The sequence below is a fragment of the Agelaius tricolor genome, unplaced genomic scaffold (genome assembly GCF_023055355.1).
Source record: "Agelaius tricolor isolate 1412-34295 unplaced genomic scaffold, bAgeTri1.0.p SCAF_7, whole genome shotgun sequence".
In the NCBI taxonomy this organism is placed as follows: domain Eukaryota; kingdom Metazoa; phylum Chordata; class Aves; order Passeriformes; family Icteridae; genus Agelaius; species Agelaius tricolor.
The window spans coordinates 24,497,998-24,518,523 of NW_027269267.1; the positions used below are offsets into that span (position 1 = coordinate 24,497,998).

At 37.2% G+C, this 20,526-nt stretch overlaps 1 protein-coding gene across 5 annotated transcripts in view; it reads left to right on the top strand.

Moving 5' to 3' along the window:
* MYO16 (myosin XVI) overlaps window positions 1-20,526 on the top strand; it is a 359,080-nt gene that overhangs the window by 307,825 nt on the left and 30,729 nt on the right. For all 5 annotated transcript variants that reach the window (XM_071430590.1, XM_071430592.1, XM_071430591.1 and 2 more), the window contains exons 30-32: window positions 4,827-5,073; window positions 6,920-7,227; window positions 9,061-10,263. In XM_071430590.1, coding sequence (XP_071286691.1) covers window positions 4,827-5,073; window positions 6,920-7,227; window positions 9,061-10,263 — 1,758 coding nt within the window. The remainder of the gene's footprint in view (window positions 1-4,826; window positions 5,074-6,919; window positions 7,228-9,060; window positions 10,264-20,526) is intronic.

A 20,526-nucleotide genomic window follows, 5' to 3' on the forward strand; every position in this document is an offset into this window, starting at 1 on the left:
CTTCCTTCACACCATTCATTATTTACCTAATTGGCTGATGTCCCATTTTCACCTATTTAAAGGAAATTAAAATTACAAAATCTTATCTTTTTTATTGTCAGACACACAATATTGCAGACTTAAGAAATATAAACCCCTTTCATTTTAATTATCTGTTCCTCACTGTAAGCATGTAGCGAAAAAGAGGAAGTCAAGAGAAAACCTCAAGCAAGTGAAATCCAAATGGTAACAGTTCAGAAATTAACATGGAGAATGACAGGTAACAGACACCGCAGTTCAGCTGAGTTTATACTTGGGTGTGATTTTTTACTGCAAATTACTCTATTGCATTTATGCATTTTGTAAAGCAGTAATAGTTTATGCTCTTTCCCTTGTTATAAAAGACTTATAAAAGAAAGGAAATATTTACTTTCAGAATCCTATTTGCAAACAGAATGCTTCAATACAACCCTACACCAAAATTTAAAACCTTCTTTAGATATGTCCGTGTTTTGCACAAGTAAGAGAACAGATCACCAAAGCCTGCCTGAAGAATGAAGATAATAGGGCTTCTTGGCTCCTTATGAAATATTTTTCTTGGTTTTGCTTCTATCCTCCTTAATGAGGGTAACTTGAAAAGTCATTTCTGCCAAAAGTGTGTATTTAAAGCTGTGGCTCATCTGCATGCTTTTTATGATCTGGGGAACCTGAGAAAATCAGGAACTTGGATGAGTAGGCAGTAGTTAGACATCAACCTCATGTCATTGCCTCATGAAAGAAGCTGCCTTTTGCAAACAGGTGCAATTGTAAACTTGCAGAATTAGCATGCCAAAGAGCTCTGGCAGATTTGGAATAGAATAGAGTCCCCGTACATTGTTCTTATCTTATCCTAAAATTGATATCCATATACTTTACACTGACATAGTCATGCTTAGTGAGTAATGGTGCCAGTCCCAATGCACTTCTGTCCCCTCACCCTTTATAAGCAGGGGACTTTGGAAGATATATGTCTCCTGAAAACATATTGAATAGTAGCCAAACCAGTCAATAATCACAATATAACAAAAAATAAATCAGTTTAAAAACATCCAAAAGAGGGCTATGAAAATGGTGAAGGGCCTTGAGGGGAAGCTGTACAAGAAGTGGCTGAAGTCACTTGGCCTGTTTAGTCTGGAGAAGGGGAGACTGGGGGAAGACCTCACAGCAGCCTACAGCTTTCTCATGAGGAGGAATCGATGACAGACACTGATCTCTGCTCACTGGTGACCAGTGACAGGACCCAAGGGATCATCATGAAATTTTGAGGATTGTTGGGCACTGGAACAGGCTCCCCAGGGAAGTGGCCACAGCACCAAGCCTGACAGAGCTCAGGAGCTGTTTGGACAATGCTCTCAGGCACAGGGTGTGACACTCGGGGTGTCCTGTGCAGGGCCAAGAGTTGGACTTTGATGATCCAAAGACACTTTGTGGATGCCTTCCAATTCAGAATATTCTCATTCTATGATTCTAATTTCTGTATCAGGCTTTAAATGTAACATCATATACCTAGATAAGAGCTCAGATTTAAGGGGAAGCAAGTCTTGCTCAAAAATCCTACTAATTCTTTTTACTTCAAGTCTAATTAGCAATCCCTTCTTCTAGGTTTGGGGGAAAAAACCCAAAACAAAGCAAACCATAGAAGTCCTTCCTGGTATCCTGAAACTTACCTTACACAAGCAAAGAAAGGGGTCAAACTAAAGTGAAAGCATGTGTCAAAACACTTTTACTTAAAAATGTATCTGTGAGTTTAGAGACTTTGTCATATTTTTTTCTGCAGGTATGAGAGCTACATATGATACATTTTGACCTGAATCACTGTGAAAATTGTTTGTATCCATAGGAAGGGCAATCATGCTGAAAGTTCTTCCATTAGAATTAATATATATGAGGAGTTAACTTGAATTCATTGTGTACACAATAGTTAATAAATTCCTCACATAACCCAGATCCATTGTCGACTGGAATTTTGGTTATTCCAATCCTCATCCTTAGATGAACTCTAAAATACTAGATATTTTTCTGCCCTGGGGGTGCTAACCTCAATTATTTTAATTTGCATAATGAGAATTATTTTAGATCTACATAAATGAGGAGCAAATTCACAAGGCAATCATAGTACCCAGTACCCAACAGTAGTAGATGAAACTGAGCAGTAAAAGTCTAGGATCTGAGAGTTTCATTTCACAGCAGTTTTTAGATTATAAAATTGCTCTGTTTAAACAAAACCAAAATCTTTCAAATGTTCTCATAGAGAAAAAAGTGTGGAGAAATGTGTATCATTTAATGAAAAACCTGAACTACTCAGTTCATGAAAATGTGTGCAAAAAAGGGATGTCTATCTGCCAACCCTTCCTAATAAAGCTTTGTTGAAGGTTTCTTCTTCATTTTGGTGAAAGTGCATAATTCAGAGTAGCTGTACAGTCTCTAAATGTTACAATTAGCTCTACTGGATCTCATTTTATTGGACCATTCTAGGAGGCTACTCTAAGCTCCTCATTCATCCCTGCTAACAATCCTGTCAGAGGCCTGATCTCTTAATTTCTTTATTTTAACCAACCTTGGCGGTGTTGACAATCTTTTTTTTTTTGTTAGATTTTTTTTTCTCAAGTTAAAAGCACACACAGACCCTTGTAAAAATGTTATTTTAAAATTCAGATTTTTTTCCAAAGTCACCCAGTATTTGATGCTAATTTTTGCTCTGCAGAAGTAGGTTTAAAGAGAATATTTTAGGAAAAAGCATTTGTTTATTTGTTTTAAGCTCTTTCAAAATTTTAATATTTGTGAGCAGTGAACTCTGATAATATTCTATGCATGTATTCATTCTTTTTGCAACAGTAACCCTTAGATTCAGACTCAGTAACACCTTTATTATGAATACTCTCATAAAATTGTCAACAATAACTGTACTATTAATTTCCTTTTCAAGTAAATTGGGTATGTGCAATAATGTTTCAGAGTTTAAAGAAGTCAGATTTTATGGAATGTAATTAAAGCATTGATTGGTTGTGATTATAAAAGTATAAACCTTCAAAGCTGTCTATCATAAATTATTATCAGAAATTATTTCAAGTTATCTGAATTTGAAGGTTTTCAAGCCCAGTAAATTTTGGATAGAAGAAGTATTACGTTATTATTATTAATTTTAGCCTTTCTTACATCTTGTCAGCTGGGCACTGGGCATCTCTATAAAAGAAATCTTTTTTTTAGTGTCTAAACAAGGCACTAGAAGATGATAGAATATACCTTACATTAACCTATGCTTTAGCTGTTTATTTTATTCAATAGCATTTTAAAATCATAGAAGACTAATTGTATTTTTCTCTGTTGACATTTTCCCTTTAGATTATTTCAGCTTGACTCTTCATCATTTAATGTTGTTTTGCAGTAATCCTAAATCTGAAATTTAACTTTGTTATTGTAAATACTTAACACATTTTAACTTTTTTATCCTGCAATCAGCATTCTCGGTAACTTCCTCCAAATTCAAACAATTTTAGTCTTACCCAGGCTATTGTCTCCTAACTTCACTGATGAAAAACTTTCAATTGACCAGAAAAAGAGTAACCTTAAGAAGCAGTGATGAAGTTTGACTTGGTTTTGATACATATAAATTGATGAAAACCAAGAGTATTTAAGGAAACAGACAAATTATTCTAAAACAGGTTCTTCCCTGTGAGATACACAGTGTGATTCTACATCTGGAAGGAAACATGATCTTGTGGAACTTAGAAAAAGAAAAAAAACACCCCCACAAACACAGTACTTTCAGTCAGCATATTTCTGCCTTCTAAGCCAAAACATAGGTTCAAAGAATAATGACACCACCTGTTGCAGGCACTGGGATTAAAATGGTGCCCAATTTATTATGGCCACAGCGGCCCCTGTGCCTTGTGTTTCTGATCAACTGTACTTCAGAAAATCCAGAATACTGGGTGGTATTTGGGTAGGTTTTTTGGTAAGGAAGGTACTTATGTAGCAAAGAGATAGAAAAAGCTATTATAGGAGATGCACTAAAATCTTTTACCAGCATAAAGCTGACAAAGAGTGTGAAGAAAAAGTCTAATAGATAAATGAAGCTGATGCAATATAGATGAAAACTTTTAACTGAAAAATACAGATACAATGTGACAGATACATTTGAGAAATTTGCATTAAATTAATCTAATTGTTTTAGCTGAAAGGAAATGAGCAGTGAAAGGTCTTTAAGTCAAACAAAAAAACCCCTTGTATTGGGTATGATTTTGTTGTGGTATTAGGTACATTGAAACACTAACAGCATTTTTTAAAGCAAAACAACAGCAATCATTTAATTCCTACTGCATTCACTAATTCATTTATCCAGGCTTTTATTTTGAAACAATCTTTTGACCTTTGCAGTGTAAACGTATGCTTTCACAATCTGTAGTACACATCTATGTATACATCTTACATCATGCATATGCAAAATGTATACATTTTATTACATCTGTGTTGTAATGTAATAAAAAATAGCATTCAGGGAAATAAACAGTTTGAGTAATGATAGCTCATATTTATTAATTTACTGTCACTACATTGTTTTAAGCACTGGCAGTAGAAAACAGAAAGAGTTCCACTATGAGTTTTACTCCACTAAGAGTAGTCTTAGTTTTACTCCACTAAGAGTTTTACTATGTTATTTATATGCCATCAGATTTCTTTTCTAATATGTATAAGATATTGACTGAACTTGGCTTGCTCATGTTTAAACAGAACTCACAGTGATATTAAGTTAGTTTCCCAATTAGTTGTCTTTCACTGGTCTATGTTTTCTCCTTCCACTATGGTAGTTATAAGAGGATTTCTAGCTCGCCAGCGCTTGCTACAGAAGATGAGCATCAAACAGCAAGAGGTCACCTCAATCAAAAGCTTCTTGCAGAATGCTGAGGACATGGGATTGAAAACATATGATGACTTGGTGATTCAAAATGCCTCTGACATTGCTCGGGAAAATGACCGGCTCCGCAACGAGATGAACGCTGCTCACCACAGGGAAAAGGGAGAGGCGAGAACCAGGCCAGAAGAAGGCCAGAAAAGGTAGGATGAGAAACAGCTGCTGTGAAGAATTAATGAGTCTCTTCAGTTTCTGTAAATTCCTTCCCTGCTTCGAAAACAATAGAAATGACAGAAGGATTGCGAGAGGATTCTCAAGTATATGCTCATCCCAAATCAATATTAGGTCATATTTTTTTCCTGTATATCGGATAATTAAGTCTAGAAAGTTAAGAGACCACCATATCCTATTCAAGGGGCACTGAGCTTAGAGGAACTTATTCAAGTCTCTGAGACACTTATTTTTTACAGAAATATTCTAATTCTATGATAAATAGATTATAGTTTAACTTCACCAGACCAAACAAGCAAAAGAAAAATTCCAATGACTTAAAATACCAACACTGAGAAGTTGCCAAGGTAATGAAAAACAGTTAGGAAAGTGTTAAAATACAGTAAAGTCCACATTAATAAATACTGATTTCTCACTGAAACAAGCAGATTGATTGTGAGGAGGATGGTTTTATTTAAAAATGGGCAAATGATAATTTTTTAACTCATGTCAGAATTTTCAGGAGTACCTACTTTACAAGCCCAGTAAATGCTGGAGAGCCATTCTCTAGGAACTGAGGCTCTGATTTCTCTCTTAGACAGCTGAGATAGTCAGCTCTATCTCAGAGTTAGCATTTGCAGTTAATCGGTATGTGTCGATAGAAAGAATATGTCTATAACTTGCTGGACATATAAATGTTTATTTTTCCATAGGAACTTAATTTTCATCCAGAACAGCTCCCTTTGCTATCATTGCTTTTGTCAGTGACTTTAATAAAAGTGAAAATGGCAGTGCATCTGCTTAATTAGCTTCAAATATCCCAGTGATTGCATATTAGAGGAAATGCCTTTGTAGGAAAGACTGTAATTAAACATTACAGTGAAAACAAATTATCCACTGAGCACCATGCTTTCATCTTTTGCTATTTCATTTGCTTCATGGGCAGCTGGCTATATCCTGTGCATGAATTTCAGCTCTGCTGGTGATTTGCCATGCAGAAATACAATTTAAAAAGACAAATGCTTGAGGATTTGTTTGAAAAATGTCAGTATAGACATCTTCTATTACATTGCTACTCTAAGTTAAAAGGGTCTCAATGTTTTGATTCTTGGAGGAATAAAATGTTAGAAGAATTTTTGTTAAAAATCAATTTGTCAGAAGCAGCCAGAAGGTTATTTCTCAATATGTATTCAAATAGCAAAAAAAAAAAGGAAAGGGAAAAATTGAAAAACTGGATTGTAATTGAAGCAACTAAACATAATATCATAATAATAAAATTATTATTAAAAGTAATGACTAATAATTAAGTTTAAACTGGAAGACATAGGGATATCTGGGTGGAATTGCTCAAGCAGCCAATGTAGCTGGTTAAAAACGCCATCTAATATTTTAAAGATTTGCATTATCTAAATAGAATTTGTAGTTGTCTTTTTAGAAAATAATGATAAAGGCTCAGCATTTGCTGCCTCAGTAACTTTCTATTAAAATGGATTTCCCAGAAATTATCATTCAGATTAAAAACCCAGCTTTTGATTGTGTGTAGCAATCAAAGTGTGAACAATTCATTCAGTGAATGTCTGGTCAACAATATGAGACTGCTTAAGCAAGGCTGCATTTGTGTGAAAAAGGGCCGGTGTCCTGATTTATCATGAAACAGGAAATGGAAGAAAGCTAGCAGCTTGATCTGGATTTGTTTGTCAGAAGATTACTACCCACATCCCCTCGACGCAGCAGGGGAGTTGTGAGATTGTTTACCAAAAAGCTGTTGTTACATTTGCATGAACAGGTTCATTGTTATTGCTTGAATAATGCATCTGGGCCTCTTTTCTGTGTTTTCAGAGCTGAAGACAAGGGTGGGAAGGTCTCTGAGGACAGCTTTGCCGGCTGTCGAACCTCTAAGCACTTTCACTCCAGCTCCGTGCCTGTCCCCATGGCAGTGGATGGCTTGGTGCATTCTGCGGCTGGGTCATCCATCAGATCCCCCTCCCTGCACTCTGTTTTCAGCATGGACGACAGCAATAGCCTGCCATCACCAAGGAAACAGCCTCCTCCCAAGCCAAAGAGGGACCCCAACACACGACTGAGTGCCTCCTACGAGGCTGTTAGTGCCTGCTTGTCGGCAGCTTCTAAGGAAACCGCTAATGAAGGTTAGACATAAAGGCAGAGACAGTCGCAAACGTTACTCTGAGTTATTGATTTATTCTCCTCACTTTGATCCTTTTAAACACAGTCAAATGCCTTTGAGAGGTGCTGCTTCCTTGAAATATTTCAATGACAGTAAATAAAATTAGCCAATTTGTCATTTGTTCCCAAATCAGCAAATAATACTCATGTGTTCTAATTGCCCAGTTTGACAACAATCAAAACATATTTGGAGAAATCTCTCTAGAAACTAGTAATGTGTCAACATGAGCTATTTTATCCCACTGACCATTTTATTTCATCTTTTAAATTGTTAGAATATCTTGCATCAATAAAACAGAATGCTAGAATCTTGAATTTCACAGACTTAAACATTAAACTTTCTCCTACATTGTCTCTGTGCTCACATGAATAATTTATGCATTCAGTGTTTGTTTGTTTCTTTGGGGTTTGTTTTATTTTTTTTCTTGGCCATGATTTGGTTATAGTGATTTTTGTTTAGAAGGAAAGTGCTGCAAGTGTCCCAAAGTATCTCAGTGCATTATGATGACCATAGCATGGTTTTGAGTTCACTTGTTCTATTCTCCTTTACCTTTGAAATGAATGGGTAGAAGATGAGGGAAAGGAATGCATTCTGCTTTCCTTGATAAGCCTGACTTGTCATGTTTTGTCTAAATGATCCTCAAGTTTTATCAAGGAAGATCCTTCAGGTTGGATTTAAAGCTCTCTATAACTCCCTAGTCCTGCATACAATGGATAGAAGTCTTTGCAGCTCTCTTTCTCAAAATAATTACTGTCCTCATGCCCAGTTCATTAGGTGAAAGTCCATTTTCTTTAACCTCTTCCTTTAAGCTCTACATAAGGAGACAGGAACTATGCCCAACACACTTTTAAACTAATATGGTTTAAGAAGGTCTGTAGTAATTTAATCTTTCTGTGTCCAAATCGGCAAGAGATTTAACCAAGAAGTTCTAGCAGAGGTGTTTTGAAAGAACAAAAATTTATATATGTATGTGTGGTCTTAACAATCATGCTTACATATACTCACAAGACAATTTTGGAGCTCTTATATGTATGAAAAAATAGGGCAAGTTTCTCTGCCATATACTGATTTTCTAAGAATTATGTCAGTTTTGTGTTTTGTCCAAAACCAGCTCTGATTTATACCATCTAATTTTGATCTAAAAAGACCACTCATCTAGGTATCTAGTCTCTTCACTCCATACATGCCTGGAGGCTATAAAGAGACATCTAGTTTAGCTAAATGTATACTCACTTGGGGATTTGCCCTTAGGCTATGGGATTCCCTAAAGTTATAAATTATTTCCACACCTACAGTACCAAAGAAGAGATGAACATAATATCATCCCATAATTAGAGATTTAGAGATATTACATAAAAGAGGGGTATTTCAGTTACTGGCAGTCACATATGTGTCAAAGTAGCACTGTGCTGACTCCTAGTTGAAAGCATGCCCCTGTCCCTTGGAGCAATAGGAGAAACAAGCACATATTTCCACGTGTTACAGATCTTGCAGTGCACAAGTATATTTTGGATTCAGAATACACTTTCTCAGGTGCGAGTTCTCATCTTTTAGTGGGAGTAGAGTTTACCAAAGGAGATTATATGCCCAGGTAGAAAAGGCCTGTGGTTGGGTAGCTGAAAATTCTGCATTTTATTCCTAGAAGTATTTATGCTTTTGCTTAGAGTCCTGTATTTGTGACTGATGCTCATTGTAGAGCTAAATGGGCAACATTTGAGGGCTTGAAGTACTAGACCAGTGTAAGAAAAAACTGACTTTAACTTGTTAATAACACAGACCTTTTTCACTTTCCTAGTACTGACCCGTCCAAGACCACACAGTGATGACTACAGTACCATGAAAAAAATACCTCCCAGAAAACCAAAGCGAAGTCCAAATACAAAACTTAGTGGTTCTTATGAAGAAATACCTGGCCAAAAGCCTGGGGATGTAAAAAAAGCAAGCACAGTAGTTAAACCAGGTGTCTATGACACTGTGACAGTACAGAGAGCAGCTTCTACTGAGGGACCACAACACGGTGTGTTGAATCTCTTTATGTCACAAGAAGAGGAGGAAAATGAGCCTGTCTATATTGAAATGGTAGGGAATGCAGTGAAAAGCAGTTCTGCTGAAGTGGAGAGTCCAGAACAAGGAGAGTCTGTATATGAAGAAATGAAGTATTTTCTACCAGAAGAAGGAAGCAATGGTAATGGAATAATTCCAGTAGTGACTGGATCTCCTCCTCTGTTGTTTGAAAGCAAAAAAAATATTAACATTGAAGATGGAACATTGGATGGAAACAGTCAAGCAGCTTTGATCTATAAAGACTCATGTGACATTCCAGCCCCTTTCCCTAACTTGCTCCCCCACAGACCACCACTTCTTGTATTCCCTCCAACCCCTGTCACTTGTTCACCTGCTTCTGATGAATCACCTTTAACACCGCTGGAAGTCAAAAAGCTTCCTGTTTTGGAAACCAACCTAAAATACCCTGTGCAGTCAGAAGGTTCAAGTCCGTTATCACCCCAGTACTCCAAAGGGCAGAAAGGGGAGAATGAAAGACCAGTATCTCCAGGCTTGATTGTGTTCAGTATTTCCACCAAAGTGACTCCTCCTTCCACACCACCTCCTCCACTGCCACCACCCCCTCCTCCTGTACCACCTCCTGCTTCCTACCGGGCTTCCACACATTTTGCATCTCCTCCAGAAACTTGTGCTAGTTTTCTGATTAATGCAGGGAAAACAGGTACAAATTCAGATCTGCCAAAAGTACCTCAGAGAACCAATCCTGCTCAGCTTGGATGCTCATCTTCTCCATTTTCCAAACTGCCTTACTCCCCAAAGGTGGCAAGAGCAGAGCACAGGAAATTGAACTCAAATTCATCGTCTTCATTTTCATACAGCCCTACAAACTCAAGGTCATTGACCAGTCCCCTTGATGAGTTAACTAGTTTGTTCAACTCAGGAAGGAGTGTGCTACGAAAATCTGCAGCAGGACGCAAGATCAGGGAGCCAGAAGGTAAGATAGTTCTCTGTGCTTCTGTATTGTGTAGTTTTTCTGCATCAAAACTTTCTTACCTTGGACACTGATAAAGTGGGCAAAAATGCAGAATGAAAACCTTGATTAGTTTTGGGGTTTTTTAAAGGTCATAAAAAACTCATATACAATATAAATGACATATAAAAACTTCAGGTTTTGTCTGAGATAAGAAGTCTTCAGGTTATGTCTGAGATATCAACTTTTCTTCTACCAAAATGTTTGTTTGACACAAGTTTAAATGTTCTTTTAACATTCCAGCTGTCTCAGTAAAATAAACACAGATGTTATATTATGTGAAAAATGAGTTTATGTTATCAAACTATAAAAATGCTTTGAATTAAATATATAGCTGGTAGATGTGCTTTACTTTGAAGACTGTCTTTTAAAATTTGATCATTTCATTTCCAGGAAATTCTGTATTTGGGGATACAGTCTTTATTATTCCCCTAAATAATGCTTGGACAGAGAGTCATGCAATGAACAATATTTAAAAAATTAAACTAAATCCTGGTTCTGCATCTCAATAACAACACTGACTGCAATATTTTGGAGTACTTTACTCCATTACTTTTCTGATTTAAAAAAAAGTTTCCTATTGAAAATATTCACTACACTTTATATGGAAATTTCTCCCCATAGTAATATCTCCTAAACACAAAATTTTGTGAATTTAAAATTTGGAGTGAGAAAATCTCTATACTGTTTTCTCTGCTTCTTCACTTCTCTGTGTCCAAACAGCTTGTCTTAATCAAGAACTGCGAGCAGCATATTCAAAATAAGCAATACATGATCATAGAATTCCTTAGGTTTGAAAAGAACATTAAGATCATTGAGTCCAGCTGCAAAACTAACACTTTCCATTATTTCAACTAATCATAGTTTTCCAACTGCACAGTTTCTAGCTCCTCCTTTTTGTTGCTCATGCTACATGCCTTGATGTGGGTGAACTTCCATTGGCCTATTGATATGGCACCTCTTTGGGAAGAATCCCAAGTCATACTTTTGAAATACAAAACAATCCTGTAGAGAACAGGATAGATTCTCTTATTATTCATTGTCCATTTTCTCAAGTACCTACTGCTCCACTGATTTTAGTATCACATTCTAATTTACACAGCTGCACTATAAGAGAAGTAGGTGTTTATTCTTGCTCTGTATATGTGTGTCTGTCTGCCACCCTATGTCTCTATTCCTAACAACTTCGGCAGCCTTCAGCCAAAATTGCTTTCAACCAAATACAACAAGGACATAAATGTCTCAAAATTAACTGAGTTAATTCTACAAGCTTTGTGAAAGTTAGTGTCTAGGTTGAGACAAGAGACATTCAGGTATGAGACAAACTATGGTGGACAGAACCCTTGAGTCCTCCAGATCCTTGAAAAGCTTTAGCTGAACCATGCTTGTTCTATGCCAAATTCAATTCTGTATGTTGAATGAGCTATGAACTGAGATTTCATCAGTTCTCAACCTCAAGAGAATAGTTTTTTCTTATGCTAAGTGTTCAAATTGATGAAATTGGTAAAGGAGTTATTACAGTAGTTTTCTTGCTTTGACAAAATTACTCAATAGCCTTCACTGTCTATAAATATATGTAGAATGTTTTCTGTGGGTTTTTTGATAGTTTTGTGGTTGATTTTGGTTGCTTGCTTGCTTGGTTGGTTTTTTAAGTTAGGAGTGTTGTTTTATCATATAGTTTATACATTTTTATCTGCTGGGAAGTAAGATAAACTAACTTATTAAAGTTAGTTCTTTGGATGTATCTTCTCAAGTCTCTCTCAATGTACCTGGTGAGAAAGTGTTGTAAACCACTCCAACCAGGTCAAAAAAAAAATTACCTTTACCTTAAAATAAAAGTTTCTTTGGAATGGAAGATTTTTTCAAATGCAATGATCAACTAAACGTGACCAAGATAGAGTTCAGCTTGGGTCTCATGTGGGTTGAAGCTAGTGCATTAACAGAGGGTACCATAAAAAAACTCTAAATTTACCTTTCACATGGAAAATCTACTTCTAAATATTTCATCAAGGGAGCAGTAAGTATGAAAGATCAAAGTTCAAGAAAGATATACGATAAAAAACCTGAATCAATATTTTATGAGCTAGGAAGCTACTGTATACTAAGTGCAGTTACATATGAATAGTTCAGTGATAAGTAGATGGATTGAAAGTAGCTAAGAAATACAAGTGAACATATGTGTGTGTTTTTACAATTTGCCTTTTTTCATGTACTTCAATTGTTCATCTATTTTCTAGGGTAACAGCTGGCAAAAATTTATTTAACCTTTCGTGCAAAGTAATAAGATGGCAGTCATCAGAGATGACTCCCTACAAGTTGTGTAAAACTTGAAGTTGTCACGTGCTACTTCTGATATTTTTACCACCTCTTGCCTAATGCATATTAAGTTCCTAGAAGACTCCTCTCTTTCTTTTTATCATTTTTAGTACTTTATTTATCAACAATGATATGGTGGAAAAAAAAAACAACTCAATAGAATTTCACGACAGTTGAAGACATGGCCTAGAACAGCGCTCTATAATGTGCAGTTTCTTTTATTTTCAGAAGTTATAATCCATCGACAATCTTAACTAAAACTGGAAAGTAAAATTGTGGGCCATTTTGAAGTCAGGGAGAGTTACCTATGGGAATCAGGGAGTTTCTGTATGGGATCATCAGCCTTGGAGATGAAAGCCTCCCTGCCAATATAAAAGCAATACAGACAGGCCCCCCAGCATGCCTCCCTCTCACCTGGAGGAGCAATTCCAAGGCCTGAGAACACTTAGTCCTTTTGGCTCCTGACCTCTTTGTGAGAAAAGCTCATCCAGAATTACAGTAGAACACATTTGTGGTTTTCTGATGTGCTGAAGAGTTATTGTGAACTGAACTGAGAGCATTGTCTTTCACAAGGGCAACAAAAAAAAACCAAAAACAAATGGCAACAACTTTCTTTTCTTGGTGGTTGAGCCTGTCCTTTTTTTAAATACAACACTAGCCCCTGCTGGTCCAAACAATGATCCAGATCATATAGTATGCAATTTCATGAAAAATACTTCACATGTAACAAGAGAAGTTTATTGTTCTGCAAAGCTGTAACAGGTGAAAAGCTAGGTAAGGTGATTTCTCAAAGGTTGGGAAGCATTGTCACTGAAACTGCAGTTGTATTGTTACACAGGGATTTGTTTTTACCCCATATAAAATGAGACTTGAGAGCAGATAAGTGATAATACACAGACACACAAGTCTTTTTTGTTCTCTGTGATTTCTGGAAGTGAAAATTTTAGTCTACAAGAGAGACTGAAACTGAATGGTCGTGTGCAGAACCCCTACTCAAATAGACAGGACCTGCAATTTGAAACTGAATTCAATCCTTTAATCACAAACAGCACTCCTTAGCAGGATATCCAAATATTTTTGACTATTCAACATATAAGACATTCCTTATATAAGGAAGAGACAATTACATGTTTAAGCATTTCATATTAAATATTCATGAGCAAGGACAGAATTTTCTGTTCATCAGTGTCGAGGAATGATACTCAGATTTTGCTAGGTCGTGATGTTATTTCTCTTAATTGGTATAGTTGATATTAAATTATTCCATGCAAAGGGGAATCATTTCACCTTCAGAACAATAGGTAGAATAAATCCTAACCAGTCACCCATGCTTAGATTGGCAGAGTGAGTATTCATGTGGATTTTGAAGGGGAAGTATGCTCCTTCCAAGGAGGTGTGATTTTACCTTACCTTCACCTTAATTCACTAAAGATGAATTTCTTACCTTTAGTCCATTGAGATGAAGGCACAATGTTTCCTCTTTTTCCCACTTGTTGAGAAAAAATTGACATAGATACTTAACTTCTGCATCTGAGAAAAAGAAAATACAAAAGTTTGCAACCCCACATCTAGGTGCCTAAGAAGAAAAATTATGAAGACATTTCCTTTATATATGTCACCAATGTATAGGCATCAATTTTTGTGAAATATTGTTAGTGTTTCAGTACAAGTAAGCATGTATATTCAAGCCTACCCATTCTTCAGTGACCTATTCCTTTCCAAATGGTTTGGTAAAAACAGCAAAGGTGTGAAAACTTTAGATTGTTAACAATTTATTGTTATCAATACAGTTATCATTTGTCCAGTATCCTTGATATCCGTTCATTCTGTGACCCCTTTCTTCACTTTCTTCCTAAGTGACATATTTTCAATATGATTTGTGAAGCAGGTAGTTTCACATATCAGTGTCTCATCCCACATTCTCCAGTTTAAGCATTGAAAGTCACAGGAAGATAGTTACAACTGACAAATAATACAGATACTCAGATGTACCTTGGGACTAAAGCTTGCCAAATACCCTCTATTGAGACTGACTCACACTTGGAGAACAACAAAATGTAATGTGTATGTATGAAAAGTACTGTCCTGTCAAAGGCACCTATTCCTTTGATATCTAGTAAATAATTTTCCCTTATCATCAGGTAGAGCAGGCTATGGCATAGCTAACATCTCAACTGAGAATTGCAAATTAAATCCCTACTTGTGCTTCTGTGATGAAATCCAAAGTCTTTTCTCTCTAAGCGGCTCAGCTTTTTGTCTCAAGCAACTTAATAAAGATAATAATCATATCTCCATCTCCTTCCTATTTGTACAACAAAACAGATATACTTTCTTTGTGGCAAAAGCAAAAAACTTACAAAGCATGAGTAATACAAAAAGCTGTGCTTTCAACTTTTTGTCTTTTACCTGTAAATGCTGGGGGAATGAGTGTATAAGGCATCAAAGTTCTACATCTTTAAAGTAAAATTGTCAATTCATTAAAACTTAGTCACTTAAGCTTCAACACACTTCTCAGAACGAGATTAATATATTTTACATAATTGCCTTAATTAATAGGGAGTGAGGGTGACTTTCTGTGACTAATTTTCAGATCAGATCTCTAAACACAGGAGAGTCATCAACCTCTGATAGAATATGTGGAGTTGGAAAGGACCTATCAGGATCATCAAGTCTGATTCCAGGCCCTGTGCAGGACACTCCAAGAATCACACCACGTGCCTGAGACTGTTGTCCAAACACTCAAAGTGAAAACAGTCTTGGTGCTGTGATCACTTCCCTGGGGAGCCTGTTCCAGTGCCCAACCACCCCCTGGGTGAGAAAGCTTTTCCTGATACACAATCCCCTCCCTTGCCCAGCTGGCCATGCTGTTCCTGATGCCCCCAGGACAGGGTTGGCCCCCTGGCTGCCAGGGCACTGCTGACTCATGTTCAACTTGCCATGGACCAGGACCCCCAGGTCCCTTTCTGTGGCACTGCTTTGGGGCTTCTTGTTCCCCAGTCTGTCTGCACATCCCAGGGTTGCTCCATCCCAGGTGCAGAATACAACACCTGTTAAACTTCATAGAATTGTTGATTGTCCATCTCTCTGCAGGGCCTCTGCCCTCAAGGGAGTCAACAACTCTTGCCAGTTTAGTATCATTGGCAAATTTACACTTTCACTACAGACTACTTGCAACTCTCAATCTGAATCTCTTGCTGTAGGTGCAGAAAAGTGGGAGGAAGCACTGCCAGTAAGAGTTCAATGCAGCTCATTACAAAAATGCCCTTTCTTGGCTAGTCACAGATGCCCTATACAGAAAATTACACAGGAGGAGGAAGAGGCAGAACTGCTGGCAATATATTTGCCATCCAGCCTATGCTAGGTGATTTTTCTGAGGCAATAATTGTGCTTTCTATTATTGCAGCAGAAAAAGGTTAGAAGAGTCTAGAGAAAGTACACTCCATTCCTATTTTCAGAATATCTATATAGCCTGTACACCCTGAGAGATACCACCTTAATCTACAGTCTTCTCCTGATCTAGAAGTCTGCCATTACCTGGATAATGTATCACAGAAAAGACCTGTTGTTTCTGGATAAACACAATGTACCAAGAATAATTTTCCATGTCAGAATGTATGAAAACTAGTATATTTTACTGCTGAAGACTGTTTTGGCTTTCTGTTCTGACTTTTTTTTCACTAAAGCATTTCAATTTCTGGTTGACTTCACTGTTTGCTGTTACAGCCTAAAACCACATAATATGTTATTTGCTTTGGTTATCTGTTCCAACATGTCAAAGAGGCTTTGTGTGTGATTACCATAAATAATTTTAATCCAAAGATTATTAGAAGAACAAATCAAGTCTAATTTTCAAGTGGAAAAAAAAGGGTATTATCATAAAAATTCGTATTTATTTTGCATTTTAAGTACTTGTATTGATCACAGAGGCAAATATCACTGCATTTTTTGATTTCCAATGACCTTACACTGTATCTATCTATGGCTATTAGAAAGGGATCCTGGAGTAGGCAGCATCTTGGTCAGACCTACTGTGGGCTCTCTCATACCAAGTCACTGCTGAAGAGGAGGGGCATTGAGGAAAAGTAATTGCACTGACTTTTCATTTCCTTTTATATGGTCCATTTCTGAGAACTGCAGGCATTTCTTTTAAATTAATTACTCTTTTTTGGATCCTCTCCATTGAGCTGGTTTTGCTTTGTGTCCTCTTCATCCTGTCTGATACTTGAGTACAATAACTACACCATACTGGTTCATATTAGCTCATTTCAAACCCAAAGTTTTTAATAATGTCCCAGTTTTAATTGTGACTTGGATAATTCAGGTAGACATTTACAGGATTTTTATTTTCATAGCAGTCTTATCTTCAACATCTTTGTGACATCATGGTTCCAAATTCAGAAATGGTTCAGAAAGCTGTCTCTTTACTAACAGTGTTATGGGCTTCTTTAAATAGTCATAATTTCATTTGTAATTCACAATGCAGAACCACAAATTACTTTGTTAAGGAACCACTACATCATTAATTGTAAACCAATTGAGAGAAATTGGCCATATCTAAGAGAAAAAAAATTATTTGTACCACATTTATGTTCCTCACACCAAAGAATAATTTGGGTATTTGGCAGTAAATGTCATGTCACTTCATTTTACAGGAATTCCAGCATTTGAAACATAATGAAGAATGAAATATGGACATACATTTTAGTGAAGGTCTCTAATTAAATTCTCAGCTTCAGTGAGAAATCTCTTCAGATGTTTTTAACTTCTTTACATCTATCTCAGCATTAAATTATCTTTTGTGAAGAACCTCAGTAGAGAACAATAATTCCATTTCACAGAAAATGTCAAGATTGTGACATTTATATTTGTTTTAGGCTGAAATGAAAATCAAGCTTTCCAAAATTCTGTGCAGAAGTAAATATTCTTTCATGTCCAGGTTTTCAAAAATGTTTGTAAAGCACTGAAAAGGTCTGCCTCAAAGATGGCAAAAATGCTTCTTACAGAAGTAAAGTAAAATGCTTCTTACTGAAAATGTTAGCAACTAAATGTGTTGACCTTTTTCTAGACCTAGATAAGTTCAATAGTAGTCATTTCAAGGGTTGGCATTTAGGGGAATGACTGTCTTGTAAACAAGCCAAGCTACTTCTTAACTCTTTGGCTCAGGTATCCAAGAGCTGTACAAACTCCAGCCCCTCAGGATGACCTAAAGTTATTGGCAGGGCTCATGCAGCTCATCATGAAACTCTGCAACTCTACAGACCTGGGGGTGTGGCTATGTTCTAGTTCCAGCATTGGAATTTGGTGGGGCTGGGTGGAGAAGCAAGAGAAGACAATTTAAAGAGAGTCATAAAAAGACTTTATCATGAATGTGAGGGTAGCCTGACCCTCCTGCTCTCTCCACACTGCTATACTCTGATGTGAGAGAGTAGTCAAGTGCTTTGGAGTACTCGAGATAGGAGTAGCATTTAAAGCAGTTAGCGACATCTGCCTTCCTCCTGGCACCATGAGTGAATGGGAAAATACAGAAACCTTAAATTCAGGGCCTTTTTGGCTTGAGCTTTCAATGTCTTTTAAAATGAAAGGCATGAAAATTAGGTTTTTTCACACCTTTGTGTGGTGAAAATTTAAAAACAAAATAAACATATTAAATTGGGCCTGAAGTTTTACATTTCATTATTTCTCTTAGATCTTTCCTTAGGGGCTGGTTGCAGAACAATCCTGACATAGTAGTAGCTTTTAGTGACAGTTTTTAGCCACTGATTATCTGTATTTGTGCACAGTATGGATGTTTATCACACTGCATCTGCAATAGCCATATGTTCTTGCTTTGAGGTTAATGACAGTGTCATTGACCATCACTCTATCCTTTCAAAATGAACTTAAAAAAAAAAACTAAATAGATATCTAAATTCATTTGTTGTCTTAGAAGCTCACTTGGAAAGCAAAATATGAATGTTTTCTGAGAAGTTTTCCAGAACAGCTATCCCTATTTGGTGGGCAGGATTACAATACAGGTGAACCAAAAATATTCTTTGGATTGCTCCTCAGGATCTGCTCAAACAATTTATCTGCTCAGTCCAGTGCAGTCACTTATGCCAAGACTTCTGAGTTGCAGTCACTGCCAGAGCTGGTATGAGAAATCCTGAAAAATATCTTTAGAAGCATTCTGGGAGCAGTAAATAGACCTGATGTGATGCTTCTGGGAGTGTCAAACCCCTATCTGTTTGTTTGTTTGTTTATTTGTTTTTTTGTTGTTTTGTAGGTTTATTTTTACAATATTTGAAACTGTGTTTGAAGGGGAGGAAGGTTGAGACAGTGTCTCATCACATAGTTTCTTTCAACAGCAACTAAAGCCCAGCAGTAAAGGCTGTTCTATAACTGAGATACCACAAAGAAACTTAAACAGACTTAAATGTCCAAGAAGAATTGCTGTATCCACACAAACTTGAAGAAAACAGTTTAAAAAAGGGAAGCTGTGTTTCTTAACAAATTGCCTCCTCCTTTTCCAGCACACCAGCAGGTTTTAAACATGCAAATACAAAAAGTAGACTCTGGTCAGCCAATCAACACACCTAGCAGTAAATAAAACTATTAACAGAGTAAAGTCAACTACTTCTTTTCCATATTAGACTTGAAAAAGAGGGGAACATGGGGACATGGAGGGAAAAAATGTTTCTTCTCAGGCAGGATATCGTCCCAAGCAGTGGGACAAGGACTGCCCTCCTTCCTGCCCTGTGTGGTTTGTTATGGACCTCAGAATAGCCTTCAGAGATCCCTTCCTAGAGAAGATGTGATAAATGAAATCCCCAGTCTCTGAAACAAGTGCACTGATTGGAGTCCAGCTCACTTGCTGCACTGAAAAGATGTTCCAAGTTGTTGCTCAGATCCTACCAGGCAGGAGAGATGGCAGCCTGTCCAGATATTCTTCATCCTTTACCACTGTTTGAGAAGGCTGTTTTCTCCACTTCAGAATGGTATTCTTAGTCTTATGCTGGGAAAAATAAACTAATTCAAACAAGCCAGAGTCCTTCAGACAGGGAAAAAAAGGCATTTGTGTTATCCCTCCCACATCAACTCTGAGAGTTTACCTGATCCAGGGATGTCCCTGACATTACTTCTAGGAAAGAGGGAAAGGTTTGTAGCTTGTAATGATTGACACTGAAATAAATGTAAAATGAGAGCACTGTCTTTCTACCAGTGCAAATCCATCAGAGAAGAAAGCAGAAGAAACCTTCTTGTTCTTGTTCTGTACTTTCCAGATCTGTGATTTACAAAATTATAATTGAGCTGATGGCTCTTAAGGTCTGAACCAGACCTAGGAGTTCCTGCAGCTGCTTCTGCAACTTCCTTCTTACTATCAGCCTCATCCTCTGAAATTTGGCTGGCTGGTATCACACTAACACAAAATTCTTCAGAGGACCTCTTTCCTCAAGCTGAGTGAGTTTTGTCACTTGATATTCTCCATGGCCTGTGTCTCCTCTCTTTGCTTTCCATGTTTACACCAAGCTTCCACAAATGCAGCTTCCCTGACAAAGTAAGTGGCCTGTTTCTGTATTTACCTGCTCTGTGGTAAATACCATGTGTATGTGGCTTCTGAAGTAACACCATCTGATAGCTCCACTTGCACAGCTCAAAGAGAAAGGATGCTGGAAGTGACAGTATGAATTCACTGCTGCCTCCTAGGAGCATCACTGGTGGGGGGAGAATCCTAGACAATTGCTGCTGTATGGGCAGGCTTTGTGAGGTGAAATAAACCAAGGAATAATGATTGCCTCTGATGGCAGTGGCAGCCAGCAGCACAGCTAAAAGGGTGAGACAGGCAGCACATGCTAATAGGCTGGGGGAATCCTGTCTTGACAGTTTTCAGCCTGCTCCATTTCTTTCAGCAAATAAGATGCAGCTGTTTGCCTC